The 19897-nt window shown below is 43.9% G+C and overlaps 1 protein-coding gene across 3 annotated transcripts; it reads right to left on the reverse strand.

The window, feature by feature from the left end:
* Positions 1-6: 6 nt before the first annotated feature.
* Positions 7-16787, reverse strand: cdkl1 (cyclin-dependent kinase-like 1 (CDC2-related kinase)). 3 transcript variants are annotated; one of them, XM_041275714.1, is made up of 10 exons: positions 16699-16787; positions 13623-13900; positions 8681-8802; positions 6037-6109; positions 5373-5463; positions 3149-3349; positions 2217-2299; positions 1770-1826; positions 1016-1183; positions 7-496 (listed from the first exon to the last, which is right to left on the reverse strand). In XM_041275714.1, the coding sequence occupies exons 2-10, from the start codon at positions 13788-13790 to the stop codon at positions 398-400; spliced, it is 1062 nt and encodes a 353-aa protein (XP_041131648.1). In that variant the 5' UTR covers positions 13791-13900; positions 16699-16787; the 3' UTR covers positions 7-397. The 3 variants fall into 3 exon arrangements, with proteins under 3 accessions (XP_041131648.1, XP_041131647.1, XP_041131646.1); XM_041275713.1 differs by having other exon boundaries at positions 13623-13948; XM_041275712.1 differs by lacking the exon at positions 16699-16787 and adding an exon at positions 16377-16503 and having other exon boundaries at positions 13623-13948.
* Positions 16788-19897: the final 3110 nt, after the last annotated feature.

A 19897-nucleotide genomic window follows, 5' to 3' on the forward strand; every position in this document is an offset into this window, starting at 1 on the left:
ATAAAAATACAATAAAAGTATCGATTGGCAAACTTCAGCTGACACACTGTACTGCAAGTAGATTGGTTGAAGGCAGCATGGTTCTGCTTTGCCCAGCGTGTCGGGTATGAAATGTATCCGCGGAACTGTGTTTAGAGTACCTTGTCATCACAGACGCACAAAGACTAAAGAAATCATTACATCAAGGAGGAAATAAATAAATATCAGTGCCCAGGAGAACCCCATCGGACTGCAGCCCCTCTCAGAACCGCCAGTCTTCACTGGTCTCACTGCTTTGGAAAAACTCAACACCTCTTTGCTTTGTGTTGTTTTTTGAAATTGCAGTAGGTGCTTGTGTACACCTGCCTCGCTTGTTTTCCAGCCCCCCCGAGTCCCTGCAGGCTTCGCTGCGTGGGAGTTAGATGTTGGGAAAGTGGTAATTGAATTTCCGCAAGTTGTAGTACTTCTTGCTGTCCGAAGATGGGAATATGTTGCTGCCGGTGAGCTGAGGCAAATACTGAAAAACGGGGAGATAGAGATAGATAAATAAATAAAGTAAATGTAACCGTTTTAACCCTTCATTTGGTTTTAATAAATAATACACATTTCATAATTATCTATATCGAAGTGAACTCCCAATACTCTGCAAAAGTGTACTTCATACAGGCAGTAAACTTCACAAAGTGAGTAATGCACCCTGTGTGGTGTATACATTAATAAACCATCTCTAAACGTGTTAATAAAAAGCTGTTGCTAACTGGTTGCAGTTTATTACAATGAGATTTCAATAACGCCTCGCCAGACATGTCATGGTTTATAGTGTCTGTCTAAAGTAACATAGGTATAGATAATGTACTCATTCTTAACAATAGGGTCATAGAAATTCAATTTTAAGATTTCTCCTAATTCAGTGGTGGCAGTTAATGTGATCGGGGTACTGCGTTTAACTGACTCGAGAGAGATTTTCCAGTTATACAGTACGAGTATTGGCACGTGAGCGCCACCTGCTGGTCCAGCACTGGCTCGTATCACTCACCCCGGGCGGGAGGTGTTTGCGTGGCAGCCTGGCCCTCCTCTTGGTGGCGCGCTCCTGCTCCCTCCCCGCCGCCGCCGCCTCGCTGTCCTCGCGCAGGCTGTCGAAGTACGGGTGCTCCAAGAGCTGACCACACGCCAGCCTCTCCGCAGGGTCCATCCGCAGACAGCCCTGGAGAGAGAATGGAGTCAGACAGCTTCTACAAACAGACAGCCCACAGGCTGTGGAAATACAAAGTGTTAAAAACAGATTATATTAACCCCGTTTTAAACTAATAGATTTTTTTTCCACCCTTTATTCTACCCAGTTCAAATGTTGCCTCACCACTGCAACCCACTCACCTATCACTGATCTGCTACCAAGAGAAACGAAGCTTCTCTTCAACAAACATTTGAACCTAAACTAAACAGACAACCATGCTAATATCTGTGCAGTCTTTTAAAATGATATAAAAACAGAAGAAAACACTACAGTGCAGAATGCCACTTAAAAATGTCCCTATACATGTCAGGAAAGAGGCCGCGCTGAATGGAGCTCTCTCCTATCAGAATGTTTATGTGCTGGAGTTGGGCTTTCCTGTGTGGGTGGATGATGGGTGGGTTTTTTTCACATTACAGTTTGGATCGCTTGTGCAGAGCTGCTATTTGTATTCTTACTGTGTGTGTTCGATCAGAGCAGAAGCTGCAGTTAATAACCAACAATCCGCGTTTCTCCAAAGTAACCCTTTGCATGTTTTATTGTTAGTCTTCTTGCCTACCTTCATTAACCCCAGCGCCTGGGAAGAAACGCCCGGGAATCTCAATTCTAAAGGTTCCTGCAGGAAGCAAACAAACAAAAAAAAACAAAAAAAAAACACGAGTTACAAAACAGAAAACAGAACCCATCAGCACTCCACAAGTGCATGCACTGCAGATACCGGAGACAGTGTGAGCACAGCTGTATGGGTTTGAGCCTGTAGGGCTAAATGGGAACGTACCTGCCTTTACACAGCTGTAAGGGGGTCTGCAGATAGCATGAAGCTTGCTACTTTATCACTGTTTTTTTCTTTCTTTTATATTGGAAGCTGCCACATACCCTACCTGGACACCATAAGGTTTTGATCAGCACTAAACAACCTAAGAGAATGCAGAATTCTCATTGGTGAAACCACTCTGTTCCAGAACAGTGACAGCACATGGAGCAGGACTCCCCGCTCGGTTCTTACCATGTTGTCTGGCACAGGGATGCTGACTCCACTGAAGAACTGGTTAGTACTGAACGCCTGCTGATGCCTGGGAATGAGATCACCTGCCAACACAGAACAGACAGCGAGAAATGAACCAGCATTATTTTGTGACAAATCAATCAATTGCATTGAAATTTGCAGCCTGGTCACCCAAGCTAGCCCCTTAACCGCTGTGCAAAGCGTGTGATTACGCTTGCACGGGTGGTTAACACAGCGTTTATATGCAGTAGCATTGCCTCCCCTGGCCTGCAGGGGTTAGTGTTATTCATAACAGCATTGCCATCACGGAGAGCCGATTTATGATCCTCTGTTATTGAGATGTTTCTGTGTATTCCTCCCCTGGGAGCTCCTGTCCACAGTGTGCTGAGCTCAGTAACCCATGGACACTCTCGTAAACAGGTCGTCACAACCGAAACTCAGAAAGTTTATCCCGTTGAGCTTTAAATAAATAAATACATAAAGCTGCATGGCAACAGTTTGAGCAACAGTTTGAACTATCAGCTGTCACCGAGCTAATCAGCCCTTCATTTACACCCTGACCATACCCATAAACAAAGGGAACCACAGTTTATCTTCAAACTGGGAACCTTGGAATCTCTTGAAAGGAACATTCTATTCTGACAATTATGACATAACCACCAGGTTTACTGCGCTGTGTTTACTTTTCTTTCTACACAGCTGAAGAAGGGCTTTTGTCCGAAACATCCTGAAATAAATTAGACACACCTAAGCTTGTTACTGTGGCTGATGAAGTTTGTGATAAAAACCTGGAATGGGTGAAACTGCTATGCAATAGGAGTCTTATTTCCACAGGTAAAGGGAAAGGTTAAGCTTGATCTGGCACAGCTACATGTGTATTCCAATTTGACAGCCTGTTTGCTCAGTTTGCCTCTACACCTCTTCCTCCTCACCCAGTGTTTTCCTGATGAGGTAGAGCTGGTCCACGTCCGACTTCCCCGGCCACAAGGGGACGCCAGAGAGCAGCTCTGCGAAGACGCAGCCGATGGCCCAGACATCCACAGGGGGCCCGTACTGTGTGTCCCCGACCAGCAGCTCTGGGGCCCGGTACCAGCGCGTCGCAACGTAGTCTGTGTAGTAATCACAGGGGCCAGCTGTGGGCAGGGACAGTGGGGGCCACAGTTAGTACAGCCGGGGACCAGGTACATAAAGGGACAACAGATTTAAATATGCATGGGGGTACGAGCCAGCTCAAAGATCTAAAAAGAATTTTAAAAAATACATACAAAACAAGACAGTACAATACAAGAAAAACTGCAGAACAACGCAGAGACGGATTTTAGTTTTAATTGTGCTGTGCAGTCATCCCAGCGACAGACAGTGGTTCAGTCACAGCACTATTTAAAGAAACAGCCCCAGACCCAGCTCTTTGTTGGAATGGTTAGGGGTAGGGGTAGCATTTCCATTATGATGATACTGACAAAGGCATTAGTATGTTTCTGACTCCGTTTAGCTCTAATTAAACAGGGAATGCAGAGAGCCGGGCGCTACCTCGTATTCACATTCTGCTGCTCTAGAAAGAGTGCAAAGAAGAGCGACCAGAATTATTCCGGGCTTAAAAGGCATGTCATATGCAGACAGGCTAAAAGAATTGAATCTGTTCAGTCTTGAACAAAGAAGACTACACGGCGACCTAATTCAAGCATTCAAAATTCTAAAAGGTATTGACAGTGTCGACCCAAGGGACTTTTTCAGCCTGAAAAAAGAAACAAGGACCAGGGGTCACAAATGGAGATTAGACAAAGGGGCATTCAGAACAGAAAATAGGAGGCACTTTTTTACACAGAGAATTGTGAGGGTCTGGAACCAACTCCCCAGTTATGTTGTTGAAGCTGACACCCTGGGATCCTTCAAGAAGCTGCTTGATGAGATTTTGGGATCAATAAGCTACTAACAACCAAACGAGCAAGATGGGCCGAATGGCCTCCTCTCGTTTGTAAACTTTCTTATGTTCTTATGTTCTTATGTATTCCCAACACGAAGGCCAGTTAGATATAGCGGGGCATCTCTGTTGCTTGGTCACAAAAACCAGCTCAAAATGCACAGCCAGGTAATGGGATTCAGCAGAGCGGGTCAGATTGCACAGAACCAGCAGCCCCACATCCTTCTTTATCTACTTCCCTTTCTTTGTCTCTGAAACTGAACTGCGCAAAAGGCTTTTGTGAAAGCTCAAATGCAGCTGAATGCTGAGCGCCTCTGAAAGCCGAGCACAGTCAGTATCTGTAGAGCGAGTTCTATACAAAGAGCTGCTGAAAAAACTAAATCGGCCAGTTCGTTCAGAAAAAAAAAAAACACAAGACGGCAAATCAGGGAAGCGAGCAACGAACTGCAATTACCAGAAACAAACCCAAAAACCAGCGATGATCAGCGTTTGTTCAGGAGTGCGTTGCCTGTAGATAAACAGCGGATGGTTATTATGCACATTTTTGGATAATGTTTTAGGCTTGTGACTAGTGTTAACCCATTAAGTACCAAATACAATTATCTTTGAAATTTTTTTTGAAGACAAGCTGTACTTCTGTAATTTGATCCATTCAAAATCAGTATGTTTCGAATCTTTTACAAGTGTAAAACAACAGCATATTTACAACCTCTATTCCCAGCCTCCTATGTTGAGGGCAGTCGAGTTTTAGAACTAAGACTCCATTCAGAGCTGTTCATTTAAAGGGTCCGGAGGCTGCACCATAGCGCTTATTTTCACCTTTCAGTGTTCTCGGCTTTTGTAAAACGTTTAAATAAAAAAGCACTGTAACTGGGGAGAGGAGTGATCATGTACTGAACTCTATGAGAATATGTGCTGCGTTGTTTTTGTTTAGTGTAGAAAGGGCACTTTCAATATATAATTAATAGCAAGTTGCGTGTCTGTTTGTATTGACGCCACACTTGAGTCCCTGCTTCAATCTGCTCAGAAGTTTTTGTAACACTTAGGAGGTGGAGTGTGTGATTGCAGCACGGATTAGCTCTTCCTGCAACGCTGCCCTCAAAGCCTGTGTTGTTCTAGTCACTTCACAAGCAGCTCTCTCCTCTGGCTGATTCCAGATGGGCTCAACCACAGGGTTTCAATGCATCCTGGTTCCTGCCGCTCTTACTGCTGATATGAGAGTCTCTTGAACCTACTCAGTATCCTGGCGAATCCGAAGTCACACAGTTTAATGACCTGCTGTCTGGTGATGAGGATGTTCTCTGGCTTCACATCCCTGTGAATGCACTGTAACAAACAAACACAATTCATCCATTAGCCTCCAGACCATGGGGAGTGCATAGCCAAGGTTGATAGAGCAGTCCAGTCACAAACATGCGTTTCTCGAAGTACAGCTGGTCCACCTGAGTGTACCCATTAACCCAGCCCCTCTGTAGCACTCTGCCCACGGTGAATTTCACAAACAGGTAATTACAGTCGTGAAGGGAAAGTCCCATCAGGATTTTTCGCACACTCTTAGCAAGCAGGGAGAGACTCCCCTGGGGTGCTTGCCTGCCATGCTATACTCCTAGCAAGCAGAGAGTGACTCCCCTTGGGTGCTTGGCAGCCGTGCCATACTCTTAGCAAGCAGGGAGAGACTCCCCTGGGGTGCTTGCCTGCCATGCTATACTCTTAGCAAGCAGGGAGAGACTCCCCTGGGGTGCTTGCCTGCCATGCTCGTCGTTTTTATGCCTCATGGAAAAACTGTTACCAGGCCAGTATGGCCCTGTTGTGTCTGCCTTGACTTTACTGCCAGCCAGCCCTATAAAAGGAGAATCCAAATAAAAAGTGTCCTTTAGAAAGAAACAGCTGCAGACTTACGTTCTGTTTGTGGCAGAAGTTTACAGCCTGGAGCGTCTGCCAAGTTATACTCTTCACCAGGTGCTCCGGTGCCCTGAGAGACGAGAAAGAGACAGAAATGAACAACGCTGCCGATTTGAAAGAGCTGCCCCTCTCGTCCTTTATTAAACAAAGGGAAAGACATTTTTCCCATGAAACAACACAGTACATTATCGTTTGGCTTTCCATCCCTTTGCCTGCAGTGTGTGATGCTCTGCACAGCCTTGTTTAAACAGCATGCTGTCAGTCTGCAGTGCGTGATGCTCTGCACAGCCTTGTTTAAACAGCATGCTGTCAGTCTGCAGTGCGTGATGCTCTGCACAGCCTTGTTTAAACAGCATGCTGTCAGTCTGCAGTGCGTGATGCTCTGCACAGCCTTGTTTAAACAGCATGCTGTCAGTCTGCAGTGCGTGATGCTCTGCACAGCCTTGTTTAAACACAGCATGCTGTCAGTCTGCAGTGCGTGATGCTCTGCACAGCCTTGTTTAACACAGCATGCTGTCAGTCTGCAGTGCGTGATGCTCTGCACAGCCTTGTTTAAACAGCATGCTGTCAGTCTGCAGTGCGTGATGCTCTGCACAGCCTTGTTTAAACACGGCAGCTCCATTAGTCACCTGTATGAATTACTGATTCCATCTGAAAGCTGGGGGTGTTTATTTCAGCGAGATTAGAATTCCTTTTCTTTTCGCTGGGCTGACTCTCACAATATTTCACGCGCTGATCGGACTGATAGCAAGTGTTTTCTGAAGTCATCAGAATGCAGCTCAACCTTTCTAAAAAGAGAACAGTACTGCTCACAGCTCCTGCACCCAACCTGTCAGCACGGATTTTAAACAGCTACTGCTTCTAAAAACTACAAAAATGAGACCTACATTTGCACTGACTTCCCTTTTAACTGCGGCGTATTGCAGTAAAAGCACTGCAAAGCATAGTAAGAGGATGTTACATTACAGCAAACCTAAGCGTAGCAATTTCCAGATGATGTTTGTGCTTATTTGGGTGCTTGTGTTGCCAGTCAGCATGAGCGTGGAAAATAGGAGACACTTTTTTACACAGAGAATTGTGAGGGTCTGGAATCAACTCCCCAGTAATGTTGTTGAAGCTGACACCCTGGGATCCTTCAAGAAGCTGCTTGATGAGATTTTGGGATCAATAAGCTACTAACAACCAAACGAGCAAGATGGGCCGAATGGCCTCCTCTCGTTTGTAAACTTTCTTATGTTCTTATGAAACATGTCGCTTACATTTCGCTTACGTTTCTCTCTATTTTTTTTTTTTTTTACAGCCCGTAAACCAACTCAGCAGCCCCAGCTCAGATGTAACAAACTTTTCTAATTAAAAGGCACTCCTCTGGGCTTCACAGGAACTGTAAAATAAAAAGAGGAGGAGAAAGAAAGCCGTCAAGGTCATTAGCTTTTACAAGACCCTCCTGGAATTCCAGCGCTGGGAAAAGGACAAGGCAAGCAGCCTGACACTGTGCTGCTCACTCAACCCCCTTTCTGCTGAACTCCAATCCAAGCCCTTAGGGCCCTAGCAGCAGTGTTCTGAGAGGAGCTCTTCAGAAAGGCATGTATGACAAGAAAACAGAAGAGCATCAACTACCGCACAGCGTTTTCTCTGACTAGAATTCCTGCTATCACAGCACTGCAGTAAGCTCAGCATGCTGGCTGCATGGATTACACTGATATATTACACAGCGAGCCAGCCAGCTCAACAGACCCGCACCCCAACCCATCTGCACCCTCGCCTTGCCCAAAAACAAACCACTGCATCTCAGCTCCCCCTTTTCTTCCCTTCCTGCTGAAGTCAAAGTCAGGCCTGGATGTTTTTAAATGGACCAACACCCCACCCCTAATCATCAGTCCTCTCCCATCACCTTGCACTCTGAAAAACCCCTCAGCTCCCCCGTGTCCCAGCTCCCTTTCCATCTCCTTGAATTTTTTTATCATGGAGGACAGGCTGGCCTTATGCATCCGTCATAAATGCCGCTTCTCGCCACAATAGCGCTTTGTTGACTTAGGGGCCCCCCATCAATCAGCCTGTAGTTAATGCAAGCCCAGTGATCACCCACAGGACTGAAAACACTGTGGATCGGAACAATCGCATCATACACAGCCCTGTCAGTGGGAGATGTCCCCGTCCCCGTCACCCCCACCCCATGCACAGGCTGCAGTGCCCCGCAACACTGACCATCTTGCTGCTCGGGAGTGTATCGTAAACATGCCGCGACAAACAGGAGGAGCTCCCTGGAAACAGTTAAACAATGCCCTCCTTCACTCGGAAGGTTTGCAGCCTGGAGCCACAGTACAAAAGAGTGTGAACCGTGACTGTACAATCCCTCGCCTTCGCTTCAGCATTAGCATTATCACTGCCAGTGCCATAAACACATCGAGGGACACTTCGTCATAACAGTAACTGTATAATGATTTAGGAGTACTGCAATCAGTTGTGCTAGGCTGTGCCGGGCTGTGCCATGCTGCACTGGGCTGTGCTCGGCTGTGATCAGCGGTGTTGGCCTGTACCGGGCTGTGCTCGGTTGGTCTGTGCTCGGCTCTGCTGTACTCGGCTCTGCCGGGCTGTGCCGCGCTGTGCTGTGCTGTGCCGGGCTGCGCGTCAGGTCTCTTACCCTCGGGGGTAGCGGTCCAGCTCGTTCAGCACTGTGTGGTCGCAGTACTCGAACACCAGGTGCAGCTTCCTCTTGCGTCGGAACACCTCGATCAGATTCACCAGGTTCGGGTGCTTCAGTTGCTGGAGAACAGAACAAAGGAAGAGAAAAATCAAGAGAGGAAAATACTAATCACTACTCTGCTGTTTTACAAAGATCACTGGCCAAGCAGGACTAGACACCAGTGGGGTCCAGTCAACTCATCTCAATCCAGCAGAGTGGCAAGGTGCCATCCCTTTTATTAGTTATGTTTTATTATCTGTGTTGTATTATTATGATGATGTATATTGTATTCGTGTGCAGATGGAAGAAAGCCGGTCTCGTACAGTGTAGCTGATGGGGCTGAATCCCCATCCCAGTAAAGCCCATGGGAATGTGGCTGGAGCCTTGATAAGGCCATTGTCTAATAGGTAGGCTCCAGCCACAGTAGAAAAAGAACTAATCCGGGCTCAGACAGAGAGCTGCTGTGAGGAGAAATAAGGATAAAAAGAGCCTCAAAGGGACTCGTTTTACACAGAGGAATTATTTGTTATTTCCCTGTTCCGTTTGGCCAGCGTGCCCTTTTCTTTGTGTTTTGTTTTAAACACCCTGAGCGCAGCCATAGCGCCTCAGTTTCACCCGTACGTTCGGTTTGTTTTCATTTCCTGGTCTTACGTCACCACCCACACGCACCACTCTAGCCACCTGTGACAAGCAATCATTCAAAAAGCATTCAGATGTGGATTTTGTGAAAACTAGCATCTCCAATAGTGTGTGTGTGTGTGTGTGTGTGTGTATGAGTCTCTGAAGCACGTTTTAAACTTTTAAATACAATTCCACAGTGGGCTCTTTGGATCAGTGTGTCTCCTCACAACTCTGTGCACCTGAATATTCACCAGGACATTATTTGTCATGAAGAGTAATAAAAACATCAGAAAGCAGAAACGTGCCCAAATCAGAAATAAAACAACCCATACATTTAATTTAGGGGCTTATGATTCGTTTTAAATGGCTTATTATTCATTTTAGATATGCAATTTTTTTTTTTCTTTCAGATTCCCTAATGACGATTTAGAGTAAAAAGCTGAGAATTTAGCCCACACTCCTATACTAGTAATAATGTTAAAAAATACTATTATAATAAATGTATTTATTTTTTATAACTGTCAAAGCTTTGAACAGAACCTTTATATGTGTTTATATGTGTTATATATGTGTGATATATGTGTGATATATGCTTTTCAAAATAGATCCTTAAAACGAAAGCGTGACATAAAACAGAAACTAAAGATGATCACCACGTTCTATCTTTGGGGTTTGTTGAAAGTATTTATTCGACTAAGACCCAAACATCATAAAACTAGAGTGATCCCTTCCTCCTGGGAGGAGCCAGGTCTTACTTCACCTTGTTCAATGCCTGGGGTGATATTACCAGGAAGAATGCCAGGTGCTTTCCAGTCCCCCCGCTTCACACAAACACATGCAGGACAAGCTGCGGGGCCCTGTGTTTACAGACAGCTCCTGTACCACAGCTTGCGTCATCGGAAACCGATTTTTTCACCAGTTTTTACTTGATTACACCACTGCTCAGAGAGACAAGCTGTCACACGTTCAAATAAACAGCCTCGGGAAAACAAGAGCAAACAAGCACACAAACAAACAAGGCTCTCCATAGTCAACCTGCCGCCGCCCAGCTCAGGGCTTTAGACACACTTTCTATCTCACTATGAAGAGACTCCCTGTTAGCCTTGCCCCTGGGGTATCTCGCACTGGCATTATGGGATGCTCAAGGGTAATTCATTACTACAGACTGCGCAAAACCGAGGCACAGACGCGGCAAACCTTTCAACAGAAGCAATTACACGGGCCGCAGAGAAGAAACAAAATAATCTATTCGCCGAGAGGCAGGGTCAGTTGCTGATTTTACAGTGTCTTTATTAGAGACATGAGGAGTGAAAATAAAGGGGATAATCCACTGGATCTAGACAATGGGTCCATCGAAGATTCAACTGCCATTTAAATCAATAACAGAAACTGCAGGATCTCAATTTAATTTGCAAACATCCTATTGAGAATACATGGCTAGAGGAAGAAGAAACAGCAAGGACAATCCATGCTTAATAACAAACAGCAACAACATGACTGATTAGCACCGGCATACCATTCAATTATGAGGACTTACTTTTTTATTTATTTATTGATTTTGCCCTGTGAGTCACATCCTTCTAAAGGCATTACAGCATAGTTATAAACGGGGGACCCTGGTCATCTGGGTTCAAATTTAAACAAGCAGTCAACTCAACTTGAAAGGTCACGCGTATCCCGGCACTTGGATAGAGTCACCCGCCTGGGACAAAAGGCTAGAGCCACACAGAGTGGCTCCCTCCTGCCTGTCTCCCGGACCAGGCTGCAGGAGAGAGTGTGAGCAGGTCTCGCTGCTGTAAGCTGAGACCACAGCAGTGACACACATCTCTGAGGGGTAGTAGCTGTGAAATGATCTGTCACGCAAAGCAAGAGGGCTGTGCAAAGACACGTTACTCGCACTCACAATTGTCTTGGTGAAATATATATATATATATTTTTTTTTAAATTTAAATAGGCAGGTATTTAATAAAACCATTCATTTACGTGTTGATTTCAGAACAAGAAATGCTGTCCTTCCTTTATGTTTACATCCAAGTACTAACCAGAGCCATTAAAATCTGCGCTGTGCGTTTGTGAAGCTGAGTGGAAGATTGTTATCTTCGTACTGAGCTTGTAAACTGAGAGTCTTTACTGGGATTCAGGAATCTTTCAATTTTTTTTTCTGAATGTCGATAATTCAAATAGAATTTATCAAACAAATATGCTTATGAATTCATATTGAGTTAACAAAATGATATTTTTAGCCACAAGCACAACAATTAATTGTTGATTTAAAAGGTGAAATATAAATTATTAAATAATAATAATAATAATATAATAATAATAATAATAATAATAATACTACTACTAGCTTGGACGTGGACTGTCCCGCAAACTTTACAAAATCAAGTCTTGGCATAAATGTGTTGTTTGATCAGCATCATTTGCTGGCACACTTTCAAAATCAGCGCAGCTTTGAAACACTGTGCATGTGTGAAAGAAGCACAGTATACCTTACTGTGTACCAAGCAAACCCACAGCCTGCACAAACAGAGCACAGGGAATGGACTGGCAACAGAGCAGGGTGATCTATACAGTAACACCCTGTTCTGAGAACGGCTGAGCTTCAGCCTTATTGACCCTTACAAAGGTAAATATTAGACAAAGGTACGTTACATACACAGAGAGCCGTGGCATACAGCACACAGAGAGATTAATGTAGATCCACTAGATAGATAGTGACTGCAGGTGGTTAGACACGATGACTCAAACATATACAGATTCTTATGCAAACCATCTATTCCCTCCTTCCCTACAAGACAAGGCCTTCCATATTTGGCGTAACCATGGTATTAATTCCATCAAAGATTTGTATATTGAGGGCACTTTTGCATCATTCAACAGCTTTCTCATACAAGTGCGTCACTTTGTACGTAACTGGGTGCCCCAGTTTCCCACATTACCTCCAAATCCCCAACTGACTCAATTCTTAATTTGACTCCAATTCTAAGGGCTTAATATCCCAGATCTATTCCAAAATGTTTGCCTTACATTGCCCGTCACTGTCCACCTTAAAAATACTCTGGGAACAAGATTTAGGACAAGCTATTGCAGATGAGTTCTGGGCTAATACAATTTAAAATTTTCCATCGTATTCATTTGACTAAGCTTAAACTTTCCAAGATTAACCCTGAAACTGACCCAACATGTGACAGGTGTAAACAAGCCCCTGCTACACTTTTACATCTGTTTTGGTCCTGCCCCCAGATAAACGCTTACTGGTCCTCTATTTTTGACAATATTTCACAAATTTTTCAGCTGCACATCGACCCCATAACGCTTACTGCTTTATTTGGTATGGTACCCAGCACTATTTGTTTGCCCAAAGCAAATCAGACATGGTGGCATTCGTAACTCTCCTGGCTAGACACTTAATTTTGCTAAATTGGAAACAAGCTGCCCCGCCCACTCACATTTGCTGGATTAGAGTTGGAAAAAATTAAGTTTACTCTTCGTGGCTCCACTGATACATTTTATACAGCATGGCAGCCTTTCTTACCTTATTTTGATTGCCTCCAGATCCCATCCCTTTCTTGATGCTCCTGTTTTACTTGGCTGACGCCTTCTCTGCTTCACACCTGGATGACCTACTGTCTCCTCTGCTGTTCTTTTCTGACTTCTGCCTCTTTCCTTTCTCTCTCCCCTCTTTTCTATTATAACTATTTGGCTGATTGCTGTAATTGATTGTAAAATCTCTCTCTTGTTATTATTATAAAACCAATAAACAGAATTAAAAAAAAAAAAAAAAACATGTACAGATCCGTATCGAAGAGGTTCAGATCGGAGGATTTGCACTGGACACCACTTTCTGAGACTATCGTTATTATACATTTGAAAAATGACAGCAATTGAGGCCCGTCCAGTTTAAATTCAGGGTTTTTCCCTCGTTTGATAGGTGCTTTTAGAGCCAGATTACCCAAGACTCAGCTGAATTTGATAAGCCACTACCGGGGTGGGAAATAATTCACTCATTCCAGGTTTTACTACAAGCTTGCTCAGCCCCAGTGTAGAGGGAACAAGCTCAGGTGTGCCCTGTTACACTCACACTAAAACCAGCATTGGATCAAACTGCTGTGCAGTATGCAGAGTCTAGTCTATTCTAGCAGAGTATGCCTTTTAAAGCTCATGGCAATGGAATCAAACTGCTATGCAGAGGGGGACTCTTTCCCATTCCCTCCAATGAATGCTCTCTGTACAGCGGCATCATCTGCAATCTCTCTTAAAACAAACAAGCAGGCACCTTCAGCATCCTGATTTCCCTCAGAGCGATCTTCTTAATGACAGGGTCGTCCTCGGACTCCACGAACTTCTTGATGGCCACGATCTGTCCCGTGTCTCTGTTCCGGCACTTGAACACGACCCCGTACGAGCCTTCCCCGATCTTCCCCAGCTTCTCGTACTTCTCCATTCGCTGCTGTGGCACAGCGGCAGGGCGGCGCTCTCCTTCGGGCTTCAGGGTTAACCCTCAGTGCGGGAATCTGTCCGGGTCCTGCAGGGCGCAGTGATGTGGAGCCTCCTCTGTTGTGAAAGGATTATAAGTGGCTCCCTCTAATCAAGTTGAGAGGTCTGAAACACAAAGACTGCAATGGAACGTTCGCTCTCAACTTGATTAGCAGGATCCACCAAACACTTCTAACCATACCATGGCATTAAATCTATACAAAAAACAGACAAAACCCTGACGTTAATGAATGCCCTTCATCTGCATCGATCATGCTGTGCGTGAAACGTGTCCAATGCTTTGTCGTGGACACAGAGTGTGAGATCTACACTCAGCAGAATAGAAGCAGGTCTACAGCTGCTGCTAACAGGTTCCAGTGGGAATGTGCTTTATTTAAAATTATTTTATTGTTACATTATATGAATATACTATACAATGCTACACTCCAGAACAATGAAATTAATAAATCATGTATTTGCAATTCCAAAGAAATCTTTAATGACCATCTGTCATATCCTTATAGTTCACAGTTTGTCTAGGGGTGACTGTTGTACTGTGGCACAGGACCAAAAGCTCTACAGAAAAACCACATGCCTCCTAAATGATGCAGAGATGTGTCCTACAGTTCCCAGATACACGCACACAGGTTTGGAATGGAGTGTTGAATAGTGACGCTACCTTTCCATTAATCCTGAGAGCCATGCCAACATTCTGCTCTGACCTCACAGAAATACACTGTAGCACAGCCAAAGCCATTCAGCTGTGCGTTAGGACTTACCAGAAAAAATAAAATACATAAATACAAAAATAAAAACAGGGTCACTGTTCTTGAAATAGAAAAATAATCGTCTTATTGGAGGGAGTCCCAGCTGAGTAGAACTGGAAAAGCTCTCTCCTTTTTTTTTTTTTAACAGGATTAATATTTTATGAGCGACTGAAATAGCTGCCCGAGGGATTCAAGACGCGCATCCAACAATGAGTCTTAAAATAGGGCAAGCGCGGCAGTGCGTGCTCACCTGTGGTATCCAGTGTCACTATAAAGGCACACCACGTACTGTACTGGGGTGTGGTTTTTTGTACAGCCTTAACACAAATGTATTAATAATGACCGTACTCGTAAACATCACGATTCTCAAGCACATGTTTGCAGAGGCTGGAAGCTGCACTTGATATGTGACGGAGTGATTAGAACCAGTAGAGAATCTACTGTCAGCAGTCTTGTTCGGGTTTCCAACTCCAGATTGCACTGTCAATCCAATAAAACTGCGGCCAGGAGATTAGCACCAGATTAACGCTGCTTCTACTGCATTGACTGTTTAGAGAAAGCACAATGGGGGTATTTTAAGAATGTGTTTTGTGCAGCTACTGGCAGCAGTGGACTCGGCTGCCTTAGTGCCAGGAAACACTTGCCATTATGTAAACTGGAAAGCAGAACGGAACGCGTCCATTATTATGAAGGAAGCCGTCATATCTTCTGTTCCCAGGTCTCGCTGGGCCGCAGTGTGCTTTCTCGTCAGGCTCTGAATTAACTTCACCCAGTTGCTGTTAAAATTACACTTCCTGCACATCATATACCCGGGCGAAGAGCCTCCTCCCCCGGCTCCACACGCGTTTAAACGGTACGCACTGCCTCCGTTTACCGCTCCTCTTTAGAAGGGGGTTTTGAGCCCGTTTACAAGCTGGGATATAAGAACGGCCGCTTCCCCGAATATCCTGCCAGCTAAAGCGCAGACGCGCGTAGGCTGCACGTATCTGTATCCTAACAGGGGGTCACAAGGAGAGTGCTGATAAAAGCGGCTTAAATGGGCTGTTAGAAAGCGTTTTGTAAGTTTAGCCATGCTGCGACAGGTATATAGACTGCTGTGCACATCACACACCTTGTTTAAATAATAAATAAAAAAGTGAAAGAATATTATTGCCTACCAACTCAATAATTCTAATCTACCAAGCGTTGCAAAGTGTCACTGTGATTTCAAGTCTTTAGTTTGTTAATCAATCTAATATTATAATAATAATAATAATAATAATAATAATAATAATAATAATAATAATAATAATATACGTTCTAAATCAAGTCTGACAGAATTAAACTATTGTTATGCAGCTGATTATAAACACCTAAAGCATACAATTTACAGTTACAATGTAAAGTTTATTTTGGTAACTCTTGTGTACAGTTGAAAAACAAATTACACTAAAATGTAAATTTACAGCGCGTTCCGTTTGATTTCTGTTATTTTAAACGTTTGCATTGACGGTGTCGATTGGCTGACACAGCTAGACAACGCAGTCTGTGACTCGGCGCCGTTTCATTTCCAATGCAGCCTCACTATATACACCGTGCAGAACGCGAGTACAGCACGGCTGCGTCTTCACAACTACACAACGCCTCACACCACAGAAACACACAGAGCCTCGACCCGCACTGCCAGCCGGCTTAAAACGAGACTAATAACAACACGCCAGAAAAATATGCGGAAAACAAATTAACAAACATGCTCAATACAGAAACAATTAAAAAAAAAAAAAACAAACATGAATACAGCTGCTTACCCGAATACATAATATCCTTAACACATAAAAACTGCCGCTAAAAATAAAAACAAACACAGAGTATGAAAGCCATGCGTGAACCAGTTCAGCGGAGAGAAGGTGGCTTAGCACTTTGTGCTCGTGTAAGCAAAGCACTAATTTACTTATACTGCAGCGGTATCAAATAATTCACAAACAACCCGTGCCCTGCAGATAATCCCCAACTGCGGTCTCGCAAGCAATAACGACCACAGCACTTCAGTTAGCAGCCGGTAGCCCTGCACATACTGAAATGTAAAAACAAAGACAGAAAAACAGCAATAATGATAATAATAGCAGGCACCTTTTTGTCCTTAGTTTTGTAGTTCTCGCCTTGCAGTAGTGCGTGTGCCTCTCGCCCGTGTGGATGGAGACGGGGTGGGTTGCGTGTATATGTGTCTGTTAGAGGTTTTTTTTTTTTTTTTTTTTTTGGCTCATGGATATTGTTCAGCCGGTACCCATAGGAACTGCGGCGTGAGCTCCACCCCTCCAATCGGCACAGTTCAGCAAGAGAACAGCGCAACACTGCAGCCTGAGCGAGGGGGGAGGCAGGCAGGGAGGCGGAGTGCGCCTGGTTATTGGGAACGCCGCTTGAATCACAGAGGGCAACACGACACACACCCTTAACACTAGTTTACATGCAAAAGAAGACGGACCTTTTCTAAATGATTATTTTACACGCGGTGTTGACTTGGCGGACAGGTATTAGAATGCGCAATGCTCCCCCAGTATTTAACTGTTTCTCAAGGGCCCCTCAGCGTCCATACAGAAGCAGGATAGCACGGTGTGGAGGAGTATAGCTGGAAGGAGAGTCTCTATTGCAGTTCACATGCCCAGTGTAATGAGGTTCGAGCTGGGATCCGTGCAGAGATTCGTGAGCGTTACGATTCCTCCGAGCTGCATAGCGCTTGGCAGCTGAACTCAACACATTACTGATTCAAATGAATTCATTAACGATTCGTTGTATAGTATATCAAGCAATTGAAGCACGGGGGGATGTTTTCAAAGTTACAATATGGTGAAGTATAATACTAATGGCAGCAGGGAATGCAAGCCATTGGAAAGACTGACCGGAATAGTGCTCGGAGTCGCGGCTCTGAGATGTGCACATCACGACAGGACCCGATTCCCCCATTATGCGTTATCGTAAAACACAGAATCACAATCCTGCAAACATGTGTTCGGTGTTCAGACGTGTCCGCTCAGCTGTAACGGGAGGTTTGCATCTTTCATTAGGTGTACAATAAAAACACGGTTTCACAACACGTTTCAGTTTGAAAAATAAGCAGCAAGCGCATCAGTAAGTGAAAGGTCTGGCACAGTTAATAATATACAGGTATTTATTATGCGTCCCATACTGTAGTTTCCAGTCAACCCTCACAGAGTGGTTTATTTTAGAAACAGATTATTTTACTAAACTACACGTTTCACGGACGGTCTCAATAGAAGCCATTGAGAAAGACCTCTAACACGTGTCATTGGAATGATATTTTATCATTTCATATTTCTAGATTTAGCACAGGATTGAGTATTTCATGTTGATAGCGGGTGCGGGTTATTTTAACAGAAACGGGCACAGCTATCGAAAGCAATATTTTAATTCTGAAGATGTCACAGCAAATCCGTGTTTATTGGTCAAGAGGATTTTATTTTAAATACTAACACTCATTCTGAATATGAAATTACATTTTTTGTTCACCCTATATTGTCATTTCTTTTGACAGGTGTTCTCAGTTTATGACAAGTCGTCCTCTTTAGACATTTGGGATCAGTAAATGACTGTTCATGGAAAGCTGTAATTGCAAAATTGCTGCTCGGAGTCTCAGTGAAACTAATTAAGCTTTCTCCCTAGACGGCTGATTAATTTCACCACTTGCAGGTAATTTGCACTTGCATGAAGGACCCTGGTGAACAGACCAACCCCCTGCAGCAAATCTCTTCTGCTTGTAATCAGATGTTAGCGAGAGCTCATTCTAGGCCAGGAACAAGGGCGCATTTGAAATCGCACTACACTAAAATATAGTTTACGTTTTTCTAAAAATGATTCTAATCATAGATTTAATCAGGAGTGCCCAGTCCCAGTGGTCTACTCCACTCCAGGTTTAACAGGTAAAAATAAATAATGAACTACTTCAGGGTCTGGATGGAGGTTTAATTGGTTCAATTGAACAATTTAGAACAAGGTTGGAACAAAAACCAGGAGTGGGAATGCCATCTTTGGCTACTCCTGGGTTAAGTACATATGCCTGAAACCTTAATTTGAAAAAAAAAAAAAAAAAAAAAAAATGGGGAGGGGTCTTTTTCTTTCTTTGGTCTGCGTTCACACCATAAGCATCACCCCCCCCCGTGTCCCACCCCCATTTGCATTGGAGGCATGAAATGGATCTGCTCAGGCCCCCTTGTTTAAATATTTAGTCTTCACGCTCAGTTTCCCGGTTTGTATCCTCCTCGTTCCCCTGCCCGCTGCACACCTCCATGCCCAGCGCCGAGCAGTGCCAGAGCAGCAGCTTGTCTTCCTGTCGTTGTCCTGGAGGTGTAGTCGCTACAGTGGCTCTGCACAATGGAGCAGCAGCAGCAGCACGCAGACCCTCTGCTGCAGGCACGGCCATCCGTAACCATGCCAGCCGTGCTGTGGGATCCAGCAACTGGCAGAGAACTGTGTGAAGCCATGACGGAACAAAGGGTCCTGAGAAATGAGCCTGCTGCACCCTGTCCTGAGAGATGAGGCTGCTGCACCCTGTCCTGAGAAGAGGCTGCTGCAGATCATTTATAATTACACAGCCTGCAATGGCTTAAGTAGTGTTGGAAGATAGGATAGAGATAAAGCAAATCGATAGCTCCACAGCTAACTGTACCTTTAGTTCTATTCATCTCATCTGATTGAGTGCCAGTCTTTTGATATATAGAAAAAAAAAAAAAAAAAAAAAAACCTTAAAAATCTATGGTATTATAGTTTTATTATTAACAGAATAACAGATCTTATACAAAAAAATACTACCCCTATTAAAAATTAGCAGTGGAATACCAATAATGTTACGGAAATCCAAGCCTTAAAAAAAAAAAAAAAAAAAAAAAAAAAAAAAAAGGCAAGAGGTACAAAAGTGCTTACTTACATGGTGCAAACATGGAATAAAATTAACAGCTTTTCCAAAAAAAAAAAAAAAAAATCTGTTAAACATTTAACATAATATATCCAAGTTATAGCTTGCCCCTGCTAAACTGCAGGGTCTGTCCATGGTTAAGAGAACTAGAGTCACAATAGCTATACCCTCCTACTGGCACATTCATAAATAAGGGTTTAATATTCCACTTTACAAAATGCTCTGGAGTTTTATCTATTTGAATGCACTAGTCTTCATACTGGTATGCTAAAGAATGACATGCCCTCCCCCCTCCCTTAAAACAACACTAAAATGATATTGTATTATATCACATGAAACAAGGCATCTATCCCATTACCCAATATCTGAAGTAACAGCAGTTTACAAGCTAGAGCAAAGAGG

The sequence above is a fragment of the Polyodon spathula genome, chromosome 17 (assembly GCF_017654505.1).
Source record: "Polyodon spathula isolate WHYD16114869_AA chromosome 17, ASM1765450v1, whole genome shotgun sequence".
NCBI lineage: Eukaryota > Metazoa > Chordata > Actinopteri > Acipenseriformes > Polyodontidae > Polyodon > Polyodon spathula.

Coding starts and splice junctions, on each gene's coding strand:
- cdkl1 (XM_041275714.1), bottom strand. CDS start 13,790: ATGGAGAAGTACGAGAAGCTGGGGAAGATCGGGGAAGGCTCGTACGGG. Junction 8,803..13,622: donor GGGAAATCAGGATGCTGAAG/GTGCCTGCTTGT, acceptor TCTGTTCTCCAG/CAACTGAAGCACCCGAACCT. Junction 2,300..3,148: donor CCTCATCAGGAAAACACTGG/GTGAGGAGGAAG, acceptor CTGTGTTGGCAG/GTGATCTCATTCCCAGGCAT.